Raw genomic sequence first — 22,431 nt, 5'->3', positions numbered from 1 at the left:
TTCCGCTCAGGTATTGTACCCTAAACCCCCTATGGTTGGGATTTAGTTTTCTGCTGTGATTGGTACTGCCTTATTGTTAGATTATGTGGTCTGTGAGCCACTGTGTGTGATTCGTGGTCTGTGAGCCACTCTGTGTGTTCTGTTGTGGTCTGTGTGCCACTCTTGCTTCTGTGTGAACATTATTCTTCCGCTGCATATATATATAAACTGCTCACTTATATATATAAATATTAAAGGGTGGTATAACTTGGATTCTCGACCTCACTTGACCGGACCGCAAGTGCCCTGGAATCCTGTGAGGGAGGGTCTCCAAGATTGCCTATCCTTGTTGCATATGCACCTGTCCCACTTTTTTGGCCTATTGTGAAAAATTGGTCTAATATCTTGCTTTGTGCTGAAATTTGTATGGCTGCCATGTCTGTCTATTCTATGGCTCATTTTGATGGTAAGGGTGATTTTTCTATTTGGAAACAGAAAATGAAAGGTGTGTTAATTCAACAAAGATGCTATGTGGCTATTGATGAATCTTATGCTGCTGAAACTACTGCTTCTAAGAAAATAGAACTCGATGAACTTGCTTACTCTGCCATTATATTGAATCTTTCTGACTCTGTGATTAGAAAGGTAGGTACGCATGATTCTGCCAAAGGTCTGTGGGAAAAGTTAGATGAGTTGTACACAAAATTGTTTTTACTCGAAAAGTTTTTTCGATTCAAATTGGATCTAACCAAAGATATTGATGAGAACATAGATCAGTTTACCAGATTAGTTCAGGATATTAAACTGACGGGAGACAAAAGTATTGATAACTATACTCCCATTGTTTTGTTAAACGCAATCCCTGATTCTTACAACGATTTGAAATCTGTTATTAAGTATGGCAGGGATAATATTTCTCTTGACACTGTCATAAACGGTTTAAAGAGTAAAGAACTGGATTTGAGAGTTAATAAAATCAATAAGAGTTTTGGTGAGGTAAACTTTGTGAGAGGAAGGCAGCAAAACCGATTTTCAAATAAGCCTTCCTCCAGTAACCAAAATGTTTTTCAAAATAGTTCTCATCAAAAAAATTTTCAAAAGAAAAAGGGCAGGGGCAGGAGTAAGTCAAAAACTCGTGTTAGTAACCGTAAGTGCTATAAGTGTGGTGAACCTGGTCATTATGCTCAAAACTGTGCTAAGCCTAATAAACACTCTAATGATCAGCATGCTAATCATGTTTCTGATAATAATCTTGGTGATGTGTTTATGGTTGGTGAACATGCTTGTGTGAATTCTGTGCTATCATCTCTTGGTGAAAATGATTGGCTTTTAGATTCTGCATGCTCACATCATATGACTCCTATGAAACATGTTTTCTCCCACTATGAATCATTGAATAATTGCAATGTGACTATGGCTGATGGCACAAAACGCCAAGTTCATGGAATTGGAACTGTTTGCTTAAAGTTTGAAACTGGTTATGTGTTAACTTTGCAAAATATGCGGCATGTTCCTAATTTGAGTAAAAATCTGATTTCATGTGCTATCTTAGAGGATGATGGGTTTCATGATGGTTGGGGTAATGGTTGCATGAAAATTATGAGGGGTAATCTGCTATGTTTTAAGGCCATGAGAATTCAAAATATGTATGTATGTCATTCTGAATCATCTGCTTCTGTGAATGCTGTCCAAAGTGATCACTCTATTCTGTGGCATAATAGACTAGGTCATATTAGTAATAAAGGCCTCAGCATTCTGCATAATAATCACTATTTTGGCGATGATAAAGTGTCTGAGGTTACTATGTGTGACTCTTGCATCGTTGGAAAGCAAACTCGTGTTTCTTTTCAACCAACCCCTTCCCCCAATCCCTCTAAATGTTATGATATTCTTGAGTATGTGCATGCTGATGTGTGGGGTCCTGCCAGTGTTCCTACACATGGTGGGAACCGTTACTTTCTGTCCATAATTGATGATTTTTCTCGTAAGGTGTTTGTCTTCCTGTTGAAACAAAAATCTGATGTTATGATAAGTTCAAAACATGGAAAGTTTATATTGAGAACCAAACAGGAAAACGGATAAAAACCCTTAGGACAGATAACGGTACAGAATTTTGTAATCAAGAAATGGATGCTATGTGCTCTGAATCTGGTATTAAAAGGCACAAAACTGTTCCTTACTCCCCTCAGCAAAACGGGGTGGTTGAACGTATGAATCGAACTCTTTTAGAGAGGGTTCGAGCCATGCTCGCCACTTCGGGTTTACCAACTATGTTTTGGGGTGAGGCTGTTTTGACTGCCACCTATTTGATTAATAGATCTCCCTCTGTGCCTTTAAATGGTGATTTGCCTGAATGTGTTTGGTCGGGTAAAAAGGTTGATTTGTCCAACTTACGTGTTTTTGGTTGTGCTGCATTCATGCATCATAAAAGTGATAAGCTTGAACCTCGTTCTGTGAAATGTGTTTTCTTGGGTTATCCCGAAGGGGTTAAAGGTTATAGACTTTGGGTTAAAGGGGAACATGGCTATAAAACTGCTATTAGTCGTGATGTGATTTTTAATGAATCTGTTTTTCCTTGCCTTGTTGTGCATAATGCTGTGAATTCAGAGGCTGCTCCAAATGAGGTGGAGCTGCCTACTGTTAAATCTGAAAATGTGCCTGATATTGAATCTGAAATACTTGAAAGTTTGCATGACCAAAATGTTCAACATGACTTGCCTAATGTGTATGACTTGTCTGATTATCAACTTGCTAGAGATCGACCTAGACGTGAAAATGCTAGGCCTCCACAACGTTTTGATAGCTTTCATCTTGCTTCTCATGTTTTCAATGTGTTTGAATCTATAGATAGCAATGAACCTAAAACTGTTAGGGATGCTCTAAAATCTGATAAATCAGCTGAATGGTTAAATGCTATGAAAGAAGAAATGAACTCTTTGCATGTTAATCAAACCTGGACTCTTGTTCCTAAACCTGCTAATTGCTCTTTGGTAGACTGCAAATGGTTGTTTAAGGTTAAGGATGAGGTAGACTCCATTAGGTATAAGGCTCGTCTTGTTGCTAAAGGTTTCACGCAAAAGGAAGGTATAGACTATACTGAAATTTTTGCTCCCGTTGTTAAATTTACCACTGTTCGTATTATGCTTGCATTAGTTGCGCATTTTAATTGGGAATTGAAACAAATGGATGTAAAAACTGCTTTCTTGCATGGTGAATTAGATGAGCATATTTACATGAAACAGCCCGAGGGCTTCGTAGATGCTAAAAGGCCTGAATATGTGTGTTTTCTGAAAAAATCTTTATATGGCTTGAAACAATCACCTAGGCAATGGAATAAGAAATTCGATTCTTGCATGCTTTCATTGAAGTTTAAGAAAAGTGATTATGACCCTTGTCTTTACTTCAAAGATACTCGCTCTGTGCCTATTTTCTTGTTGATCTATGTTGATGATATGCTCATAATCAGCCCTTGTGTGAAATCTGTTGATCATGTGAAAATGTGTCTAAGTGAACAATTTGACATGAAATACTTAGGGGATGCTAAGAAAATATTGGGCATGAACATTGATCGCAATCGAGATAATAATTTGCTATTCTTGAATCAAATTTCTTATGTGAGTAAGATCTTAGAAAAATTTGCCATGTCTAATGCTAAACCTGCAAACGTGCCTTTAGATGCCCATTTTCAATTAAGTAAGGATCAGTCCCCCAAGACAGAAACTGAAATTGACTCTATGCAAAATGTTCCTTATGCCAATGCGATAGGTTCTGTGATGTACTTGATGGTAAGCACTCGTCCTGATATAGCTTATGCAGTAAGTTGTTTGAGTCGCTATATGTCAAACCCAGGTATGCCGCATTGGGAAGCTTTGAAATGGCTTCTTCGTTATTTGAAACATTCTTTGCATATTGGCCTAAATTTTTCTAAATCTGAAACTGAAATTGAATTAATTGGCTATGTTGACTCCAACTTTGCGAATGATAGAGATAGTAGGAAATCATCCACTTCTTACGTTTTCACTTTGTGTGGATCATGCATTAGTTGGAAATCGCAACTGCAGAATATTGTAGCCCTATCTACAACCGAGGCTGAATACATCGCTGCCACCGAGGCAATGAAAGAAGCCATATGGCTTAAAGGCATTCTGCGCGAAATTGGTTTTCTTAAAAAGGATGTCACCGTTTTCTCGGATAGCCAATCAAGAATTCAATTATGTAAAAACCTGGTTTTCCACGATCGTACTAAACACATTGAGATTAAGTATCACTTTATTCGTAATATTGTGGAACATGGTATTATCAAGCTGGAAAAAATCCCATCACAATTTAATCCAGCAGATATGGGTACTAAGTGTCTACCGCTCGAGAAGTTTCGCTCTTGCTTGAAAAGCTTGAGCCTAATCTCTCAATCCTAATTATTGTGTGTAATTGAAGGGCTGTCTTCGTGACTGCCCCTACTTTTTAATCTGTGTGATTAATCTTTTAATGTACGGTGCTGACTTTGTGTGTTGTTGTGCAGGTACATTTAAAACGGCAATGATGACCTCATATCCCAATTTTGTCCCGATAGTCCATTTGGGCCCAGGTGGAGATTGTTAGATAAAAGGGGCCCAAATGTTTATTTGGCCCAAAACTGCTAACCCACCTTGTGCAGCCCACTCCCTTGGTGTCGGCCCAGCAGCTCACTTAAAGCCCAAGCAGAGTCAATCTGGACCGTTGATTGATAAGTCTCGATCTCAGCCATCCATGCCACATATATATATCTTCTCTCTCTCACAAAGCCTCCAAACCCTAACCTAGCAGCTGCACCTCTCTCTTCTCTCTTCTTCTCAACGGCCGAATCTTTCGCCGGTTTCCATGGCGGTCGGAGATTCGGTCGATTCCCTTTCCTTTCTTGCTGCAGCTGCACGAGTATATATACATCTCTTCTTGACGATGAAGAACATAACGAAAACAACGAAATCTTCCCATCTTCTACCTTCTTGTCTTAAACCTCTCTGTGGTGAGTGGTTTCGTGACCTCTGTGAGTGAGGGTACCAGATCTGGGGAAACACTGTGTGTGTGAGTTCGATTCGTTGGGGTTTTGGGTTGGGTTGAGACTACAGTCGGAGTGAGGCTGAGATCTGAGCACTCGGATGATGTTTCGACTGCTGGGCGTGGATCTGTGAGCTTGACACCGGGAGTGTGCTGGCTGCCGCCGATTGGACTCCGGACGTGGACACGGGAAACGAGGACTGAGCCGTCGCTGTGTCATCTTCTCCACCGGAGCCGAAAACGGGCAGATTTTCGATCTACCCCAGATTCGTTCTTATTATTATTTATTTCTGTAATTTATTTGTTAAGTCTTAATCCCCTTCCCCTTCCCCTTAGGCCTATTAATCTGTGTAATTCATTTGATTAAAGGTCTGTAATATTAATGCTATTTGAACGGCCACCCAACACTACAACTTTCATGTTTCGTGAGGAGAGAGATTCGAAGTGTAACGGTGTCGTAATTCAGCATGAAGTTCGTGCACATGCACAGCCAATTGTCTACGCGAGATTAGAAGGGTGATCGAGAAGCCGACTTGAAGATCAAGTTATCTTATTTAATTATGCACGTTTTTAATTTAGGTTTTATTATGTTTTTTTTATTATTTTAGAGTCCTTTATGCTTAGGATTTGGTTATTTATTTATTTCCTTATTATAGTTTAGGTAGGAGTCCTTTTCCTTCTGAAAAAGGAGTCTTTTTAGATCTTATAAATAGGTTGCCAATTTGGCTTATTTGATGGGACGAATTTTAATGATTTAAATTGAGTTTATTTTCTTTGGTTCTTTAAGAACTGTTCGAACATATCGGTGGATTCCGTCTGTTCACCCCGACTTATCAATCGAACTTTCGCAATCGATTGTGGCGTCTTCGCATACACCCCTTTGATTCCTTCTTTAGGACGGTCCGGGATTTTTGATATCCGAAGTATTGATATCGGATCTCGTCACATTGTTGGCGAGGTTTGCATCAACAGCGGTGCCCGTAATTTACCTAATTATTTATGTACAAATTAATTTTATTTCTTCTGGAGTGAGTAAGGCCGGTTATTTTTATTTTCTTTTACCAAATTTCCCTACCTACCCATCGTCCTACCGAACCGTACCGATTCTCCACCGATATATTTTTACCGAATGATTATTGTACCGAAATATTCTGGTAGGGCAACAATACTGTATATTATTAAAATAATATTATCCTACCATACCGACATATTATTAATAAATAATAATAAATAAAATTTTATTTTAATAACTAACTTATTTTATATAAAAAGTGAACATAATAATATTCTAACTAACTACTATTAGTTAAAATTAAATATAAATTTTGTCAAAAATATTTAGAATTGCTTTCATTAATAATGATATAATTGATATTTAAGAGTTTTTATGTTATAATTTTATTCAAGAAATATTTTATATTAGGTAAATTAAGAATATATATTTTGAATACTCATATCTTAAATACTAGTTTTGAACACTTTAAACATGTAAAAACCTTGAACTACTTTGATAAAATGATATTCAATTTAAATTTAAATAGTAAATAAAATAAAGGGTCCATTAGATATACACCTCTCATATAGAAAATATATAGGGATATGTCCACCCCTAAAATTCTTCCTTTGAGATACCCCTCTGGAGAGGCAAAAGTATTATTGTGCCTTTAAGTGCAATTTTTGCCCAACTGCATTAGTATTTTCACCCCTGCATTCAGCATAATGCCCAATTGCATTTAGCATTTGTGGCCTGCATTTATCATTTTTATAGATTATTTTAAATAAAAAAATATAAATGTTTATTTTATTATTATTTTTTATACATATCCTTTTTTGTAATTTTTTATTTTTTTTGTATTTTTGTATTTTTTTTGTATTTTTTAATTTTTTTAATTTTTTTCTTAATTTTTTTTTAATTTTTTTTTAATTTTTTTTTAATTTTTTTTTATAAATTTACTGTACTGAAATTGACTATACATGACTATAGTATACTACACCTAACTATAGTTTACCACAGTCGTGTATAGTTAAATGTAATCATGTTATGTCTTTTTACCCCAAAATTAATCTATACCAACAACAAAATTCACAATTTTAATCTTGATATTATAAATCAACTAACCAAAAAAAAAAACACAATTACGTGCATATAAGCATCAAAGCATGAACACGCATTACTATACATTAAAAACTGCATAGCATACATATAACTATATGTTACTACACATGACTATAGTTATCTATAGTTATATAAGTGACATAAGTTTGGAGTACTGTAGCATGAATGCAACTTTACATGGCACTTCTCTGCGCCTTATCCTTAGCATCTCATAATGTTATACAAAGCAAAACCTGTGACAAAAAAAATACAAATTAAAGAGCAAAATGGAACATGCGAGTTAGATTATATGAAAAATACAAAAAAAAACATGATTTTTTTTTTTTTTTTTTGTTGATAAATTTACTGTACTGTAATCGACCACAAATGATTATAGTATACTACAAGTTCTATAGTCATGTATAGTTATATGTATCCATGACTATACATGACGACATATATGACTATATATATGACTGTATATGACTACGTATATAACTGAATATGACTACATATAACTGTATATTCACCTAACCCAAATCACCCATCTAAGTAACACTACTAATTAAGTTTTCTACTACAGGGAAACAAAGCTCTCACACTTGAGGCATTTCGGATCATCTTCAAATAAATACAAAAAATAAAAGACATATGATGTATAACTAAAATGAACAACATAAGAATCAAACAAAATAAAAAATCAAATTAATCAAAAGAATTTTTTTAATATTAACTCATCTTAAAAAACATAGTAAATTTCACCTCAAAATCTGCAAATGCAATTGGCATTCCACCTCTAACATGAATCTTGGGTATCTGAAATTACACGAAATACGAGAATTTATGGTCTGAATAATGAGAGCATAGATCGCAGTTATTTCCACAGAGGCGGTGGGAGGAGCAGCGACCGACGGCTCGAGGCGGCGGCGAATGGCTGTGGTGGAGCAGCGGCGAGCGTCGGTGGTGGAGCAGCGGCACAAGGCGGTGACTGAGTAGCGGAGCACGGAGGTGGCTGAGCAGCGGCGCAAAGCGAACGACGGTGGGCGGAATAGCGGCAAACGTCAGTGGCGAAGCATCGGCAAACGTCGGTGATGGAGCGGCGGTGGGGGATCAGTGGCGAGCGACGCAAGGCGGTGGGAGGATCAGATCTGGCCGCAGAGGGTTTGCTGATATAGAGAGAGTTAGAGAGAGAGAAAGTGAGAGAGAAGGTTAGGGTTAGGATTTTATGTATTGAATTAAAATTAAAAGGGTAAAACATGTATTTCAAGTTATCTAGGGGTCTCAGTAATTAAGATCAAAATTTGGGTTTTTAACTAGAGATGAAAACTTTATTGAGCCTCCTCATATATATTTTCAAAATTAGAGGTATCACTCATTTCCCCTAAAATAAATTAGTAATTATTATTATCATACCGAACTTTCTGTATGCCGAATTTTAATATATTGAAGTTTTTTGTATGACAATAGTAATGAATTTCATAATTATGAAATTTCGGTAGCACCCGCAAGGGTGGCCTAGCGGTTGGAGCAAGAGAGCTTGGGTCAATTGACCCAAGTTCGAATCCCCTTGCCAACGGTCGCTAGGTCGAGCTTGTCACACATGGTTAGCCTAGTGTGGTTTACATCTCTCGTATGGTTTGCAAGCTATTATACGAGAGTGTAGGTTTACCCAGTGCACCTATATGGTTGGCTGCGGGTTCCTGCATTACCAAAAAAAAAAAAAATTTCGGTAGCAAATAGTGATGCCCTATCAAACCCACCCCCTAAAAGAGTGAGTATACAAATCAAATTCGTTCTTAACATGAAAAGTTAGTAGTGGTCCAAAGTCCAAACTGTTGGCCGGTGAGCAACTTAAATGTGCGCGTATTCACACACACATATAGATACAGATATACATACATTTCACCTACCTCGGGAAGCACAAACCGACGTGTGCAATATCCTTATCGCTAGTTTTCTCTCTTCTCATTCGCAAAAGAAAATACGTAGATATATATACAGCTATAGATACTACGTATACATACATAAAATTGTACGATCTCTTACTCCAATTGAGAGAGAGAGAGAGAGATTTTGATATAGTTATTGTTAGTCTGTGAATTAGTAGCAGCATTGTTGTTGTTTGTTTATCTGAAGAAAAATGGATTATCTAGCCGACGAGAGGAAGAAGGCTGTATTCGATGTGGATTCCATGAAGATTGTCTGGGCTGGATCGCGGCAGGCCTTCGAAGTTTCCGATCGTATTTCCAAGCTCGTCGCCGCCGATCCTGTAATTTCTAATTCCTTCTTTTTTTTTTAATATTTTTTATTGTTTGGGGTTGTGGAATTAACTTCGTCGGTGATGAATGAATTTATCGAGCTGGATGATATTCGACGGAATTATTTTGAGAATTTCCGTTCGTTATACTTGATTTAATTGTAAAAAAATAAATCATTTTGCTATCAGTGATTTAGATCCCTAGATAAGTTCTTATCGAAATCGATTGCTGCAGTTGATCTTTATCCTTTTATTTTTTCTATGTAGACAGCGTTAGAATTGAATATTTTGAAATTTAAGAATCGTGGGATGGGACCTGATGTACTGTATTGGAATTTGGAATAAACAAATGGGGAGTATCAATCACTCTGATTTTACACAAATTAACTTTCGAAAAGTATATAACTTTTTAGTTTGATCGTCTTTTTCGACTGAATGTTAGTATGATCTAACTTATTTCGTTTGCGGATTTAGGGATTTCGGAAGGATGACAGGCCGATGCTACCGAGGAAGGAATTGTTCAAAAATACTCTTAGGAAGGCAGCTTATGCATGGAAACGGATTATCGATCTTCGTCTATCAGGTGAAAACTCTTTCTTCGAACTTCAAAGTTTCTTCTCTGTGTGTGCGTGTGTGTTAATTATTTATTTATTTATTTCTGACTGGAGTTCTCATCCGTTTCTTTTGATTTTCATGGTTGCAGAAGAAGAAGCATCTAGATTAAGGTTTTATGTGGATGAAATAGCATATACTGATCTTCATTGGGTAGCTACCTCATCTAGTTTTTGATATTTTGTTTGAGTGTTTTTAAAATTGTTTTGGCCACTGTGACTTAATTGCACTGTTTCTTTTAGGGAATGTTTGTACCGGCCCTAAAAGGTCAGGGTACTGACGAACAGCAGGCAAAATGGTTGCCGTTGGCATATAAGATGCAAATAATTGGTTGCTATGCGCAAACTGAGCTTGGTCATGGCTCCAATGTGCAAGGTCTTGAAACCACTGCAACATTTGATGCTGATAAAGACGAATTTGTAATTCATAGTCCTACATTGACTTCAAGCAAAGTAAGTTACACTTGAGAAAAAGGCTCCGTACTTTTATTCTGTTGTATTCGTTTCTTGTTCATTGATTTCACATCTTCTTTGTTTCCCCTTAAATAGTGGTGGCCTGGTGGACTAGGAAAAGTGTCAACACATGCTGTTGTTTATGCTCGTCTGATTACAGATGGGAAAGACCATGGTGTTCATGGTACGTACAAGTCAACTCTTTCTATTTGTTTTAATATAATTGATGTCTGGTTATCTTCCTTCAATGGGGTAGTGTAGTAACATTTTCTTTTTAGGTTTTATTGTTCAATTACGGAGCTTGGAGGACCATACACCTCTTCCAGGAATAACCGTTGGTGATATTGGAATGAAATTTGGAAATGGAGGCTATAATACAATGGACAATGGAGTGTTGAGATTTGATCATGTTCGCATTCCAAGGGATCAGATGTTAATGAAGTATGTTATATTGACACTCGACTTTTGTTTCTTTGCTAATGTACATTTTTTTTGGGTTTTTAAGTGTACCTACATCTACATGTGCATTTGGAATGACCGAGTCGAAACACAAATGTTTACCTTTGTCGAAACACAAATGGATTTAAAATATTCATTTAGACTTTTTTGGTTGATTTAAATGATTTCTACTTAGATATTTTTAAGAAACAATGTCCATTGTCAGAATGTACCATGTAATGTAGCACATGGTCAACCAAACCCTAGGGTAGTGAGGATAATTGCATAACTGCTGGTTTAAGTCATGGTAGAGTGTATGGACTGACAAAAGAAATCCACATTACAAGATGAGGTCTTTATCTTGGGACATCCCAAAATGGAAACTGCAGCAACAATTATAGTGTGAAACATGACCGACCTGAAAACTACAAACTCGTCTCAATCTTCAAGCTTAGACAAACTTATAGAAAAGACTCTAAAACCACCAAGACGTTCCTTTTACCTAAAACAATTCATCGTGTGACAATAGTCATCTTCATGCGAGCATTTATATACTGAACCAGTGAACCTTGAGAAAATCTAGCTAGATTGGTACTGACAACTACAAATAACACGAAGTAGCGTCAATGTTTTGCAGTTTCTTTCTTGGTGTAACCTTTTGGAATACTATATCTGGAAAATATAAGTACTGCAAATGTGTATAATTTTTTTTTAATCTCTCAGGGTTTCACAGGTGACAAGAGAAGGAAAATATAAGCAATCAGACGTGCCACGGCAGTTAGTTTATGGCACTATGGTATTTGTGAGGCAACAAATTGTAAAAGATGCTTCTTGTGCTTTGTCAAGAGCTGTTTGTATTGCTACGAGATATAGTGCTGTACGTAGACAATTCGGATCACAGAATGGTGGATCTGAAACTCAGGTAAGATATGAACTAATTGAGGGTAGTTTTACTTCGTACATTTTGATATCTAGTTTCATTTGAAATCTGAATAGGAGATATAGTTTTAATATTAGTCTAAGAATCAATCAGCCAGTGGGTCAAAGCCTCAAAGGTGAACCAGTTGACTTGCTCCAGAATTTTATGTCTTCAATTTTGAACTACATCTACTCTTTCTTGTCATTAATATCTGTGCATACTTGGCCTAATACTGTATCGAATAGTGTTTGTGGTATAATTTTACTTTGATTGGTCTGATCTGCTCATCCTTGCAACCACTGATAATGTGTGAAATTAGTTCTTGTTTCTTCCTAAACATCCGGTGTTCATTGATCTCTTCAATACTTTTGTTTCTTGTACTTATTTATAAATCAGTCACTAAAGATGGATAGATAATACCTTTTTACGTCCAAATCAATTACATATTTTACACCATTGTCATGCCATACCAGTACTCCAATTAGCAAACAATTTTGGCCTTTTTAAGTCTTATTTATCCTATTATTCCTCAACTTTGATAAGCTAATTACATTTTTCAGGAATCCGTTTTAGAGATTTAGTGATTTGATGGAATTATTATGAGGTGCAAAATGTACTATTTTTTAATGTTTGAGGCAAACAGATTATTAATTAGTTCGACACATGTTTGATGCATAGGTCATTGATTACAAAACACAACAGAGCAGACTTTTCCCATTGTTGGCTTCTGCTTATGCCTTTAGATTTGTGGGTGAATGGCTAGAATGGCTGTACAAGGATGTTATTCAAAGATTGGAAGCCAACGACTTCTCTACATTGCCCGAGGCTCATGCATGCACAGCAGGGTTAAAGTCCATCACTACTTCTATCACTGCTGTAAGTTATGAATGGCAACTGATCATCCTTTCTCTTAGACCGTCGATGCGTATCACTGTTTTATTCTTGTGGTTATGCAGTCTGATGTATTTATGTATCTGTTTCTTCTTTGAGCTTAATCCTTAGCACTAGGAATTTATCAGCTAGGTGCTACTATTTTGAACTGTTTGAAGGCTATAGTTTTCTCATTCATTCTCTTATGATTCTTGTTTATCGGCAGGATGGAATTGAAGAATGTCGAAAGTTATGTGGAGGACACGGTTACTTATGCAGCAGTGGGCTTCCAGAACTATTTGCAGCTTATGTTCCAGCTTGTACATATGAAGGAGACAACACTGTCCTGCTTTTACAGGTATTTTTCTTCAGATGTTGCTGTTAGATGTGTGCATCTGATATGTATTCTATGGACAAAGTTTTCTTTTCTTCATCTTCATCTGTTTTTTTTTTAACTTCATTCACAATGTGAAATATTGAACCAAAATCAACATCAAACATGATTACCATTTGGAACCTGATTTTGGATTTTGTAGTATATATTCTTACTATTGGACATAAGATTCCTCACAGGTAAGTACTGTTAGAGGTGTTTTTGAAACCGTGGCGAATTTAAAATCATATGTTATTCAATGGTAAGTGGATCACCACAACATTAGGTTTAAGTAAAATAGTATAAGTTTTCTAGTACATGTTTCCTTTAAACAGGGATAATTTGGTAGTGTTTGAGTAGTTATTGCTTTCTTCACAATAAAGGATAAAAATTTATGTTCCGAGCACACAGTTATATCACTTGCTGTCAGATTACTTGCTCTGAATGTGCAAGTTTTTATATTAGCAATTATTACCAGCAAAATGTCTCTGTTGCTCTGTATGTTTTCTTGAATTGCTTTGCTCCCATTAATTCTCCAGCATTCTGTTCGTCTTAGTTTTGCAAAAGCTGAATCTGGAACATCCCAAGCTGTTGGAGTGTTAAATAGTTACATAGTGTCTGTTTTAATTTGAATGATCTAAATTCTAAAATAATGGACTTCATTTTATAGCTATTTACAATGTTGAGAATAGAGAGATTTAACTAATCGGTTTTTTCTTCTACTGTAGGTAGCTAGGTTTCTAATGAAGACTGTCTCCCAGCTTGGATCAGGCAAACAGCCAGTAGGCACAACTGCTTATATGGGAAGACTTGAACATCTAATGCAAAGCCGTTGTACTGCTCAAAGAGGTAGATTGCTTTTCCGCCTAGAAATACTGAAAAAACAGTATTTCAGATACATACTCTCCATGCCTAACATCAAAGTAGTTGAGTAGTTGAACTTTTATCAATATTATCGAAGAAGATAATTTTTGGGATAGAAATATGTTCTTCAATGAACTTTTTCCTGTTGTCTAGATTGATTATCTACATGTTCTCTAGATTGATTGTCTACATGCACATTGCTATTAGTAGTGGCGGAGTACTTTAGGCTTTGTAGAAATTCACTTCAATCTATGTTCGTATAAAATATTTCATTGAGAAATATTGCATTTTATGTTGTATGTATATATTCAACAAATTTCATTCTTATTATAAATATTATAAAATAAAAATCATGAAAACTTTCATCGAGAAATTTACACCCATATGCTCTTTGGATGAATTACTTTCATGACTTTGCTGTGTTTCTACCCGTCATGCAGCTGAGGATTGGTTAAAGCCTAGTCAAGTTTTGGAAGCTTTCGAGGCAAGAGCTGCTAAAATGTCCGTTTCCTGTGCTCAGAATCTGAGCAAATTCAGTAACCCTGAAGAAGGTACTTCGTTTTTGTTCACTTATTATTTTCTAATCGGTGAAAATTGTGAACGTTAATGATTTCCTATATTTTAATCTAATGGTGTCACGAGTTTTTGTTATGTCTGTAATCTGGTCCGGTGAATTTGTGTTGGGTTCAGTTCATATATTGTAAAAATACAACTTTTAATTTTTTATTTCTTTTTTACTTTAGGCTTTGCAGAGCTGTCAGCTGATTTGGTTGAGGCGGCAGTTGCTCACTGTCAATTAATCGTTGTCTCCAAGTAAGTTTTTCGTTTACGCTTGTCTAATTAATATTGTACGAAGATAGAATATGGATGCGGGGTCTAGGGCTTCGATTTGATGGAATCTTTAATATTTTCATTTCGATTGACCCAACAATGAATTCATATCATTCATGCTGTTTTGCAGTAACTTTTTGCGTATCTAACACACATATAAAAGTTGCCAACAAAAGATACCAATAGAGCTAAAAACTATGAGGAAATAAGAACTTGTTCCCTCAATAAAAAAAAAAAAAAAAACCCGAAAAAGCTCATTCCCTAAGATATGTAGCCAAAACATAGGAAGTGAAGTTGTGAACTTCTAGAATTCTGTTTATAAGGTTCCCTGCACCTGATCTTATGCTGTGCGTATTGGATAGTTTCTTTTCAACAGTGTATTGGATAGTTATTTAAGTTTTCAACGTAACGATCTTCTAAAAACAAATGAGAAAAGTTCCGAGTCATTGTATTTAAAGTGGTTGTTTGAAAAAAAAATAATGCTTTTGCTTAGGTTTATCGAGAAACTGCAACAAGATATTCCCGGTGAAGGAGTGAAGCAACAACTAGAGGCACTTTGCGGTATATATTACCTCTCACTTCTTCACAAACACCAGGGTGACTTTCTAGCCACTAGTTATCTGACACCTAAGCAGGCCGTACTTGCTAACGATCAGCTCAGAGCCTTGTATGCCAAGGTTTGTCCTTAAAACTCGTTTTTGTTTCTTCTTCTTACTTAATCTTTCTTCACATGAAAAACTTCTTTGTTACTAATACTGTACCAACATCCTTTTTGTTTTTTTTTTAAAGGTTCGTCCGAATGCAATAGCTCTTGTTGATGCATTCAATTACACGGACCATTACCTTGGTTCGATTCTGGGAAGATATGATGGAAATGTTTACCCCAAACTTTACGAGGCTGCTTGGAAGGAACCATTGAATGAATCGGTTGTACCTGATGGCTACAAAGAGTACATTAGGCCTCTGCTTAAGCAACAGCTCCATAGTGCTCGATTGTAGACTTTTTTCGATTCGATATATGACGAATGGTGTATACCAATTAAAGTTAGACCCTTCGCAATAAAATAAAGATCTCGATCATGTGGGATTAGTATGTATTAGTTTTTGTATTTGAGTAAAACAAAGCTTGAGTTCATCAAGTGTGCATTATGAATGTCAAGCAGAGTTTGATTTATGTGAGCTTTTCGAGTACAGATTTGATTGATTAATATTCATGTTGTTCTTATTCTTTTTTAGTTGTTAAATAAAAAAAAAAGTATGTTAAACTGTACGAAAATTTTCCACAAAAAAAATCTTATTTTTTTAGACTCTGTTATGATGAATATTAGTTAACTAAATCAATTCACTCTCCCAGCCGCTTGTACAGGACACTTTTTGAGCCTGTTCTTGTATTAGTGGATAGGCTCGATTTCCGACACAGTTCTCCTTTTGGCGCGTATCTCTTTTCGAAACAAGTATAAACTTTGTTGTCATTACGAGGGCAAGAACCCAAGATCGGCCGAGATTACTTGTTCTTAGTTTTCTCATCTTCGTTCGGGTTTTTTAAGTCTTTCCTTTTTATCTTAGCTCTAAGCTTACGGGGCCCTTGTTTTTGCACGACTTTCGGCTTACTAGCTTTGTAAGCACTCTCAGCCTTAGTAAACTAGGCGTTGGTTGTCATTGTTCGACAATGTTTTTGTCTTTGTTGACCGATCCTCTTCTTTTTTTTTTTGCGATTTCTCGACTATGCCACTTTTGATATGTTTTGTCACTTTGTATGACATTTATTTAGATGAGATGGACGTATTGGGGGTCTTAGCCTAACTCCCCATTGTATCGGCGTTTGAAAAAGAAAAACTCGAAACCAAATGAATTCACTTGATTATATGAGTCGACCACATAATCGATGCATATGACTTGACTTGGATGAGAACTTGGTTAACTTAACCAAAAAATTAATTGATTGACATAAGTTCACTAAGCGAGCCGAGCCGGCAACTTGGCAATTTTTCGAGGTCAAGCTCATCGAGAATTCATTTTCTAAGTTTGAGATGGAGCTCATCTCATGTTATTCTATTTTATATATTAATATTGTCTTTTTTTCATTATTATTAAATGATTTAAGTTAAATAATAAATTGATACTTACATTATATGCTCATTTACACTGTATTCTACACCTACCCATACCAAAGCAAAACAAAAGGAAAAGCATATGCGAAGAACAAGAGTAATATTCGCTGCCCAAAGCTGAACATTTTCAGGATACGCCTTTAAACATAAATCTACTTTATCTTTTTTCAATAAAGTAATCCTCTATTTATTTAGGAACAATATATTTTTAATTTAATGCCAATTTATTTTATTTAATCAGAATCCCCATTTATTTAACAAACTAGGGGATTTTTTAGTTTATTTTTTGGCATAGGTTTCTTTTTACTCCAGAAATTTAACAACCAAAAGTTAACTAAATTGATTATTTAATCATGCCTGGTTCTTTTGAAAGTTTTAAATTATAATGTTTACTAAAAGGGGCATACTAAATTCCACACTAAAATTTACTAAATCCTACACATAAATTAAAAAGAAATCTCTCTCTATTCAAATTCTCTCTAACTTCTCTCTAAAATGATTTTATCCAAGTCACTCAAAATTCATTAATTTTTTACGTGAAAAATCATAAAAAATGAGTTTCGTTTATTTAATATTTATTCAATTTCATTAAGCATTTTTAATTATTCAAATTCATATCAATTCGAATATTTTCCTCAAATTCCAACTGTATTTTAGTTTGAACATGGGAAGATTTTTATCAAAATCGAACTTGGAATGATAGGGCTGTTTTTAGTGTGTGATTTTGTGAAAACATTAGGGAAAAAAGAAGGGTGGGAAAGGAGAAGAGAATTTTGGAGAGAGAAATATTTTTAGTTATGTGCATGATTTGGTAAAAATAATGTGGGATTTAGCATTTCAGTTACTAAAATAAAAGTCGTATTAATTTGTTTACCCAATTAAGTCATCTCTTGCCAGGTATTATATTCACTATTTTTTTTTTTTGGTGCTATACACGGGATAACATTTCAAAATTGAAAATTAGAGAATTAGTTGTGAAAGAAAAATTCAAATATAACGCCCAGAATTTGTGTGTTGATAAAAACTGACGGGAAAATATGAGACAAAAAAAATTAAAAAAATAAAAAAAAAAACTATTCAAGTGGATTAAGATTCATTCTTGCTAACAAATTCGATTTGCTATGAACGTCATTACATAAAAAATGATGGAAAATAGAATATAAAAATTAATAATAAAAGGAAAAGAAAAAGAAAAAGAAATAAAAAAAAAAACAGAAGAAATGGAGTGGATTTGGATTTTGCTTGCGAATTCGCAAATCTGATTCAAGTGAAATAAATTTTGTGTTGGTAACAATCTGACTGAAAAATATTAGATAAAAAAAAATCCAAGTGAATTAGGATTTTACTTGCGGATTTGCTAATTTAATTTGAGAATAAAAAATAGGAGATGCAAAAATTAAAAGAATAATTTAAAAAATTACTAACATGTCATTGGGTTTTTTAGTTTTACTTGGGCGTTAATTACTTTTATTTATTATGGGAGATATTAATATTAAATGGTACATTTCACCAACATCTTAAACTTTTGGTTGAAGTGGTTATTCAACATGGTATCAGAGTCAGACCAATTTAGCTAATTAAAATTATGAAGGATAACATATGTTTTTCTTTTCTTCTCAGACCAACGATGGTATATTTCAAGTGAGTTTTAGTACTATGATGTTAAGGATAGAGTTCATTTTGCACCCGTGAATTATGGGATATGTTGCATACACACTCCTTAATTACGCAACGTATCAAATGTGCTCCTATATTTTATGACCAAACCTACAAAAATATAAAGACATTAATTTTGTAATGTTTTCTTGTGCAATTACAATCTTACATCCACCCGTAGTGTATGTGATATATATATATATATATATATATATATATATATATATATATATATATATATATATATATATATATATATATATATATATATATATATATATATATATATGAATTTATAAATGAATTTTAGTACTTATAAATATTTGAGCGCAAATAAAAAATACATAGTCATTATCTCTTTCATTTTTCTCTCTAACATATCTCATCTTGTAAACTGTATTTGGATGATTTATTAAGCAATTGTTTAGCATAGTTTAATATTTTATCAACTTGAGCATATTGTTTTTAGATTATAATGACGAATCAACTCTTTGTAATTAAATTCCATTATAGATGCCTATTTAAGGAGTTTGAATATGTTGGGGGTTTGACTTACACTGAGAGAGATGTTTACCCTGATTTAATATCCTATTTTGAAATATTTGGTTTAATTACAAAATTATGTATCGAATTACTACTGTGATTTGGTTATGATTGACATATATATGAAATTGAGCTCATGATGCCAATTAGAGCTGGACATTATAATGAAAACAAAAAAAAAGTTGAGTAAAAAATTTCAAATGAAAAAATTGTAAAACTAAAGTAATAAAAATGAGGCACATATAAGCATTCAACCTTTACACAATAGTCATAGCCAACACAGGGGTAAAAATGTAAAAAAAAGAAAAAACAAATGCTATAATAAATGTTGGTAACAAGAAAGTCAACAGGTGATATAAGCATACTTAAACGGAATGCGAACAGCGGGAGTGTATTTAGTACGTTTTGTAATTGAGGAATGTGTTAGCGATACATATATAACTCAAAGGTGCAAAGTGAACTTTTCCCTATTTTTAATGTTAACATTTCGCACTTTTATTGAAAGCAAGAGCATTATTTTTATAACAAAATGTTCGGAAGCAAAGTACAAAAAATTGAAAATTTAAGAAGTGCAATGTTCTATAATTTTTAGGACAAAGTTCACTTTGCACCCTAAATTATGGGTGTGCGCAAATACACCCCTTAATTACGAAATATATCAAATATCCCTCATGTTTGTATTCTATTTGAATATGCTGACATCACCTAACGACTTTTTTTTTTTTTTTTTTTTACCCCTATTGTGCAAGGGTTTAAAGCTTATATGTGTCTTATTTTTTTGCCTTTGTTTCTCCTCATTTTTTCATTTGAAATCATTTTTGTCATTTTTTTCTTCTTAACTTCACTATATGTCCAACTCTAGTTGTTAACATGAGTTCAGTTTTATATAACAATTCTAACTAAATTATATTAGAAATTGGATACCTATTATTTAATTAAATCAAATATCTCAAAATATGAAATTAAATTAGGGTAAACAATACCACTCAATTAATTCAAACCCCTAATATATTCAAACACCATAAATAGGTCTCCTTAATGGAGTTTAATTATATAAAAAAAAAATTGCCATTATAACGAACTACAAAAAAATAAGTTCAACCTAATAAAATATTAAAATAAGATAAACAATTGCTTAAATAGTTCTCTAAATATTGTTTGCAAGATGGGTTATGTTGGAAAAAAATGAGGAGATAGTGACTTTAATTTGTATTTTTTATTTTGTTTGAAATATTTCTAAGTACTAATTCACATATATTTTTCATAGACTAAAGGTGGGGTAACAATTGCTTAAATAGTCATCCAAATATTGTTTGTAAGATGAATTATGTTGGAAAAAAATGAAGGAGATAGTGATTTTAATTTTTTATTTTGTTTGAAATATTTCTAATCATTAAAATTCACATATCTGTTTTATATACTAAAGGTGGCGGTAAGATTGTAATTGCTCAATAACACAAATAAAACTAATGTCTTTACATTTTGGGGTAATATGCCATGAGTCCCTCAAACGAAACTTAATGTGAACTAAATGACAAGTTCAAATCCAATCTTTTAATTAAATTCTTAGTTTGAAATAATATATGAGCCACATCCCTAATTTTTTTTATCCAAATCTTGCCCTTATACCCTAAATCATATAACCTATACATTCACGTTTCTTCAATTTAGATTTATTTTTCTTCCCTTTGTTTTCTCTTTCTCACGTTCTCTCTCTCTCACCATTCTCTCTCTCACGTTTGCTCCCATCTCCCTTTCTCTCTATTCTCGCTCTCTCTCTCCTTTTTCTCCAGTAGCAGGTGCCTGACCATCGATTCATTCTCGTAAGAGACGTTGAGAGATAGAACTTCAGGTTTGAAGGCAGCCCGCCATCGCCGGCGACGGAGGGGGAAGTAGCAAGGGCGGCGTGGTGGAGGCGGCGGAAGCGGGTGGAGGCTTGGTGGAGGAGGTGATAACAGGGGTTTGTGTGGTGGGGGTTGTGGTTATGGTTGGGTGTTATTGAAAACATATTTTGACTTATTAATTGCATCTATAATTTTCTTATATTTTAAGAGATTTTGCTTGATTTGGGTTCATATGGCGGATCTAGGTTTTTCCAAAGTCGGTAGGTGGCTAAAGTCGCGGCGGCTGCGAGCGGTAACTGTTAGGGTTGGCGGCGGCTGAAAATTGTTGACGGCTAGGATTTGGTCGTAAAACATAGTACATTGTAGATACTATAGTGTAGTACACCCTAGTATAGTATAGCTAACCGCAGTATACTATAGTCTACTAAAGACAAATTGAAAAATATGTAAATTGAAAAGAAAAAAAAAATTGTATATATATATTATATTTAATTTTCAATATCAAGTAGAAAAAAAAGAGAATTTTTTTTATAATAGTGTATAAAATGATAAAATGAAGAAAGAAAAAAAAGGAAGATAAAACGGATATTCTCTAAAATAATCTTATATCGAAATTTGAAAATATTAAATACATAATAAATAAATTGACAAATACAGTTTGAAATTTACTTAATCATATTTCGAATTTGTGAGTGGATGAGCATTTTTGGAATGAATTTTATAAAGGATGTGAAAGTGAAAGTGAAACAAAGATTTAGTTGGACTTGTCATTTAGTTCTAATAAGTTTTGTCACCAGGGACTTATATCCTAAGGCCCCTTGCATTTTCGTAAGTTTGACAAAAAAATATATGATGATATTTGATATGTTTCGTAATTGAGGGATGTGTATGCGGCGCAACCCATAATTCAGGGGTGCAAAATAAACTTTGTCCTAATTTTTATTTATTTATTTTTTGTTCGCAGAAACTCAACACTAAATTAACTGAAATGATTTACACGGCAGTAAAATTACGAATGTCGTTCACTATAGTCATCTCGTTCTCTCTCTAAAAATCCTAAAATCCACCCAAACCCCAAAATCCTCAAAAGCCCCAAAATTCACAAAAACCCTCAACCTCTCTCACAAATCCTCTCAAATCCGAAAATCTCGTCAATCTGAAAGGTAATTAATCATCTAAAGTAGTTATATATATTGAATTTGTGGTTAATCATGTGAAAATCCTTAGAAAATCGCGATTTGTGGTTGTTTTTATGTTGGGCTTTCGAATTTTCCATGCCCAAAATGGGCGTGTGAAAGTAGTTTCCACGCCTGGTTTAGGCGTGGAAACTGTTTTTTCACGCCCAAAATGGACGTGGAAAATTAGTACGGACGTTCGGTCCAGACACCGGTTCTGGACCGATCGTCCGGATCAATTTTTTGTTTGCCCAGCATAATCAAAATGAATGATTATATTTAAAGAAGTATTAATAGTTAACAAACTTGTTGTAGCCTAGTTGGTCAGGCGTTGTCTATCACACAATAGACCCGTGTTTGAGTCTTTGTAGCAACACT

General features: G+C 34.4%; 1 protein-coding gene across 2 annotated transcripts; it reads left to right on the top strand.

Moving 5' to 3' along the window:
* The first annotated feature begins 8,563 nt into the window (after window positions 1-8,563).
* Window positions 8,564-15,898, top strand: LOC105948652 (peroxisomal acyl-coenzyme A oxidase 1). Of its 2 annotated transcripts, XM_088819341.1 has the most exons (15): window positions 8,564-8,606; window positions 8,842-9,377; window positions 9,840-9,948; window positions 10,069-10,130; window positions 10,220-10,429; window positions 10,526-10,613; window positions 10,708-10,870; window positions 11,591-11,789; window positions 12,465-12,662; window positions 12,883-13,014; window positions 13,758-13,878; window positions 14,334-14,444; window positions 14,637-14,706; window positions 15,218-15,401; window positions 15,514-15,898. In XM_088819341.1, exons 2-15 carry the CDS (start codon window positions 9,249-9,251, stop codon window positions 15,721-15,723), a joined length of 1,986 nt encoding a protein of 661 aa, XP_088675467.1. In that variant the 5' UTR covers window positions 8,564-8,606; window positions 8,842-9,248; the 3' UTR covers window positions 15,724-15,898. The 2 variants fall into 2 exon arrangements, with proteins under 2 accessions (XP_088675467.1, XP_012827333.2); XM_012971879.2 differs by lacking the exon at window positions 8,564-8,606 and having other exon boundaries at window positions 8,830-9,377.
* The last annotated feature ends 6,533 nt before the right edge of the window (window positions 15,899-22,431 follow it).

The sequence above is a fragment of the Erythranthe guttata genome, chromosome 1 (genome assembly GCF_056151865.1).
Source record: "Erythranthe guttata isolate IM_541 chromosome 1, IM_541, whole genome shotgun sequence".
NCBI classification, from domain to species: domain Eukaryota; kingdom Viridiplantae; phylum Streptophyta; class Magnoliopsida; order Lamiales; family Phrymaceae; genus Erythranthe; species Erythranthe guttata.
This window is presented reverse-complemented; position numbering and strand designations above follow the sequence as displayed.

What these genes read in the sequence shown, in the direction of transcription:
- LOC105948652 (XM_088819341.1), top strand. Translation starts at nt 9,249, where the DNA reads ATGGATTATCTAGCCGACGAGAGGAAGAAGGCTGTATTCGATGTGGAT. An exon ending in TATCGATCTTCGTCTATCAG is followed by an intron (nt 9,949 to 10,068) that starts GTGAAAACTCTT and finishes TCATGGTTGCAG; the next exon opens with AAGAAGAAGCATCTAGATTA. An exon ending in TCACTACTTCTATCACTGCT is followed by an intron (nt 12,663 to 12,882) that starts GTAAGTTATGAA and finishes GTTTATCGGCAG; the next exon opens with GATGGAATTGAAGAATGTCG.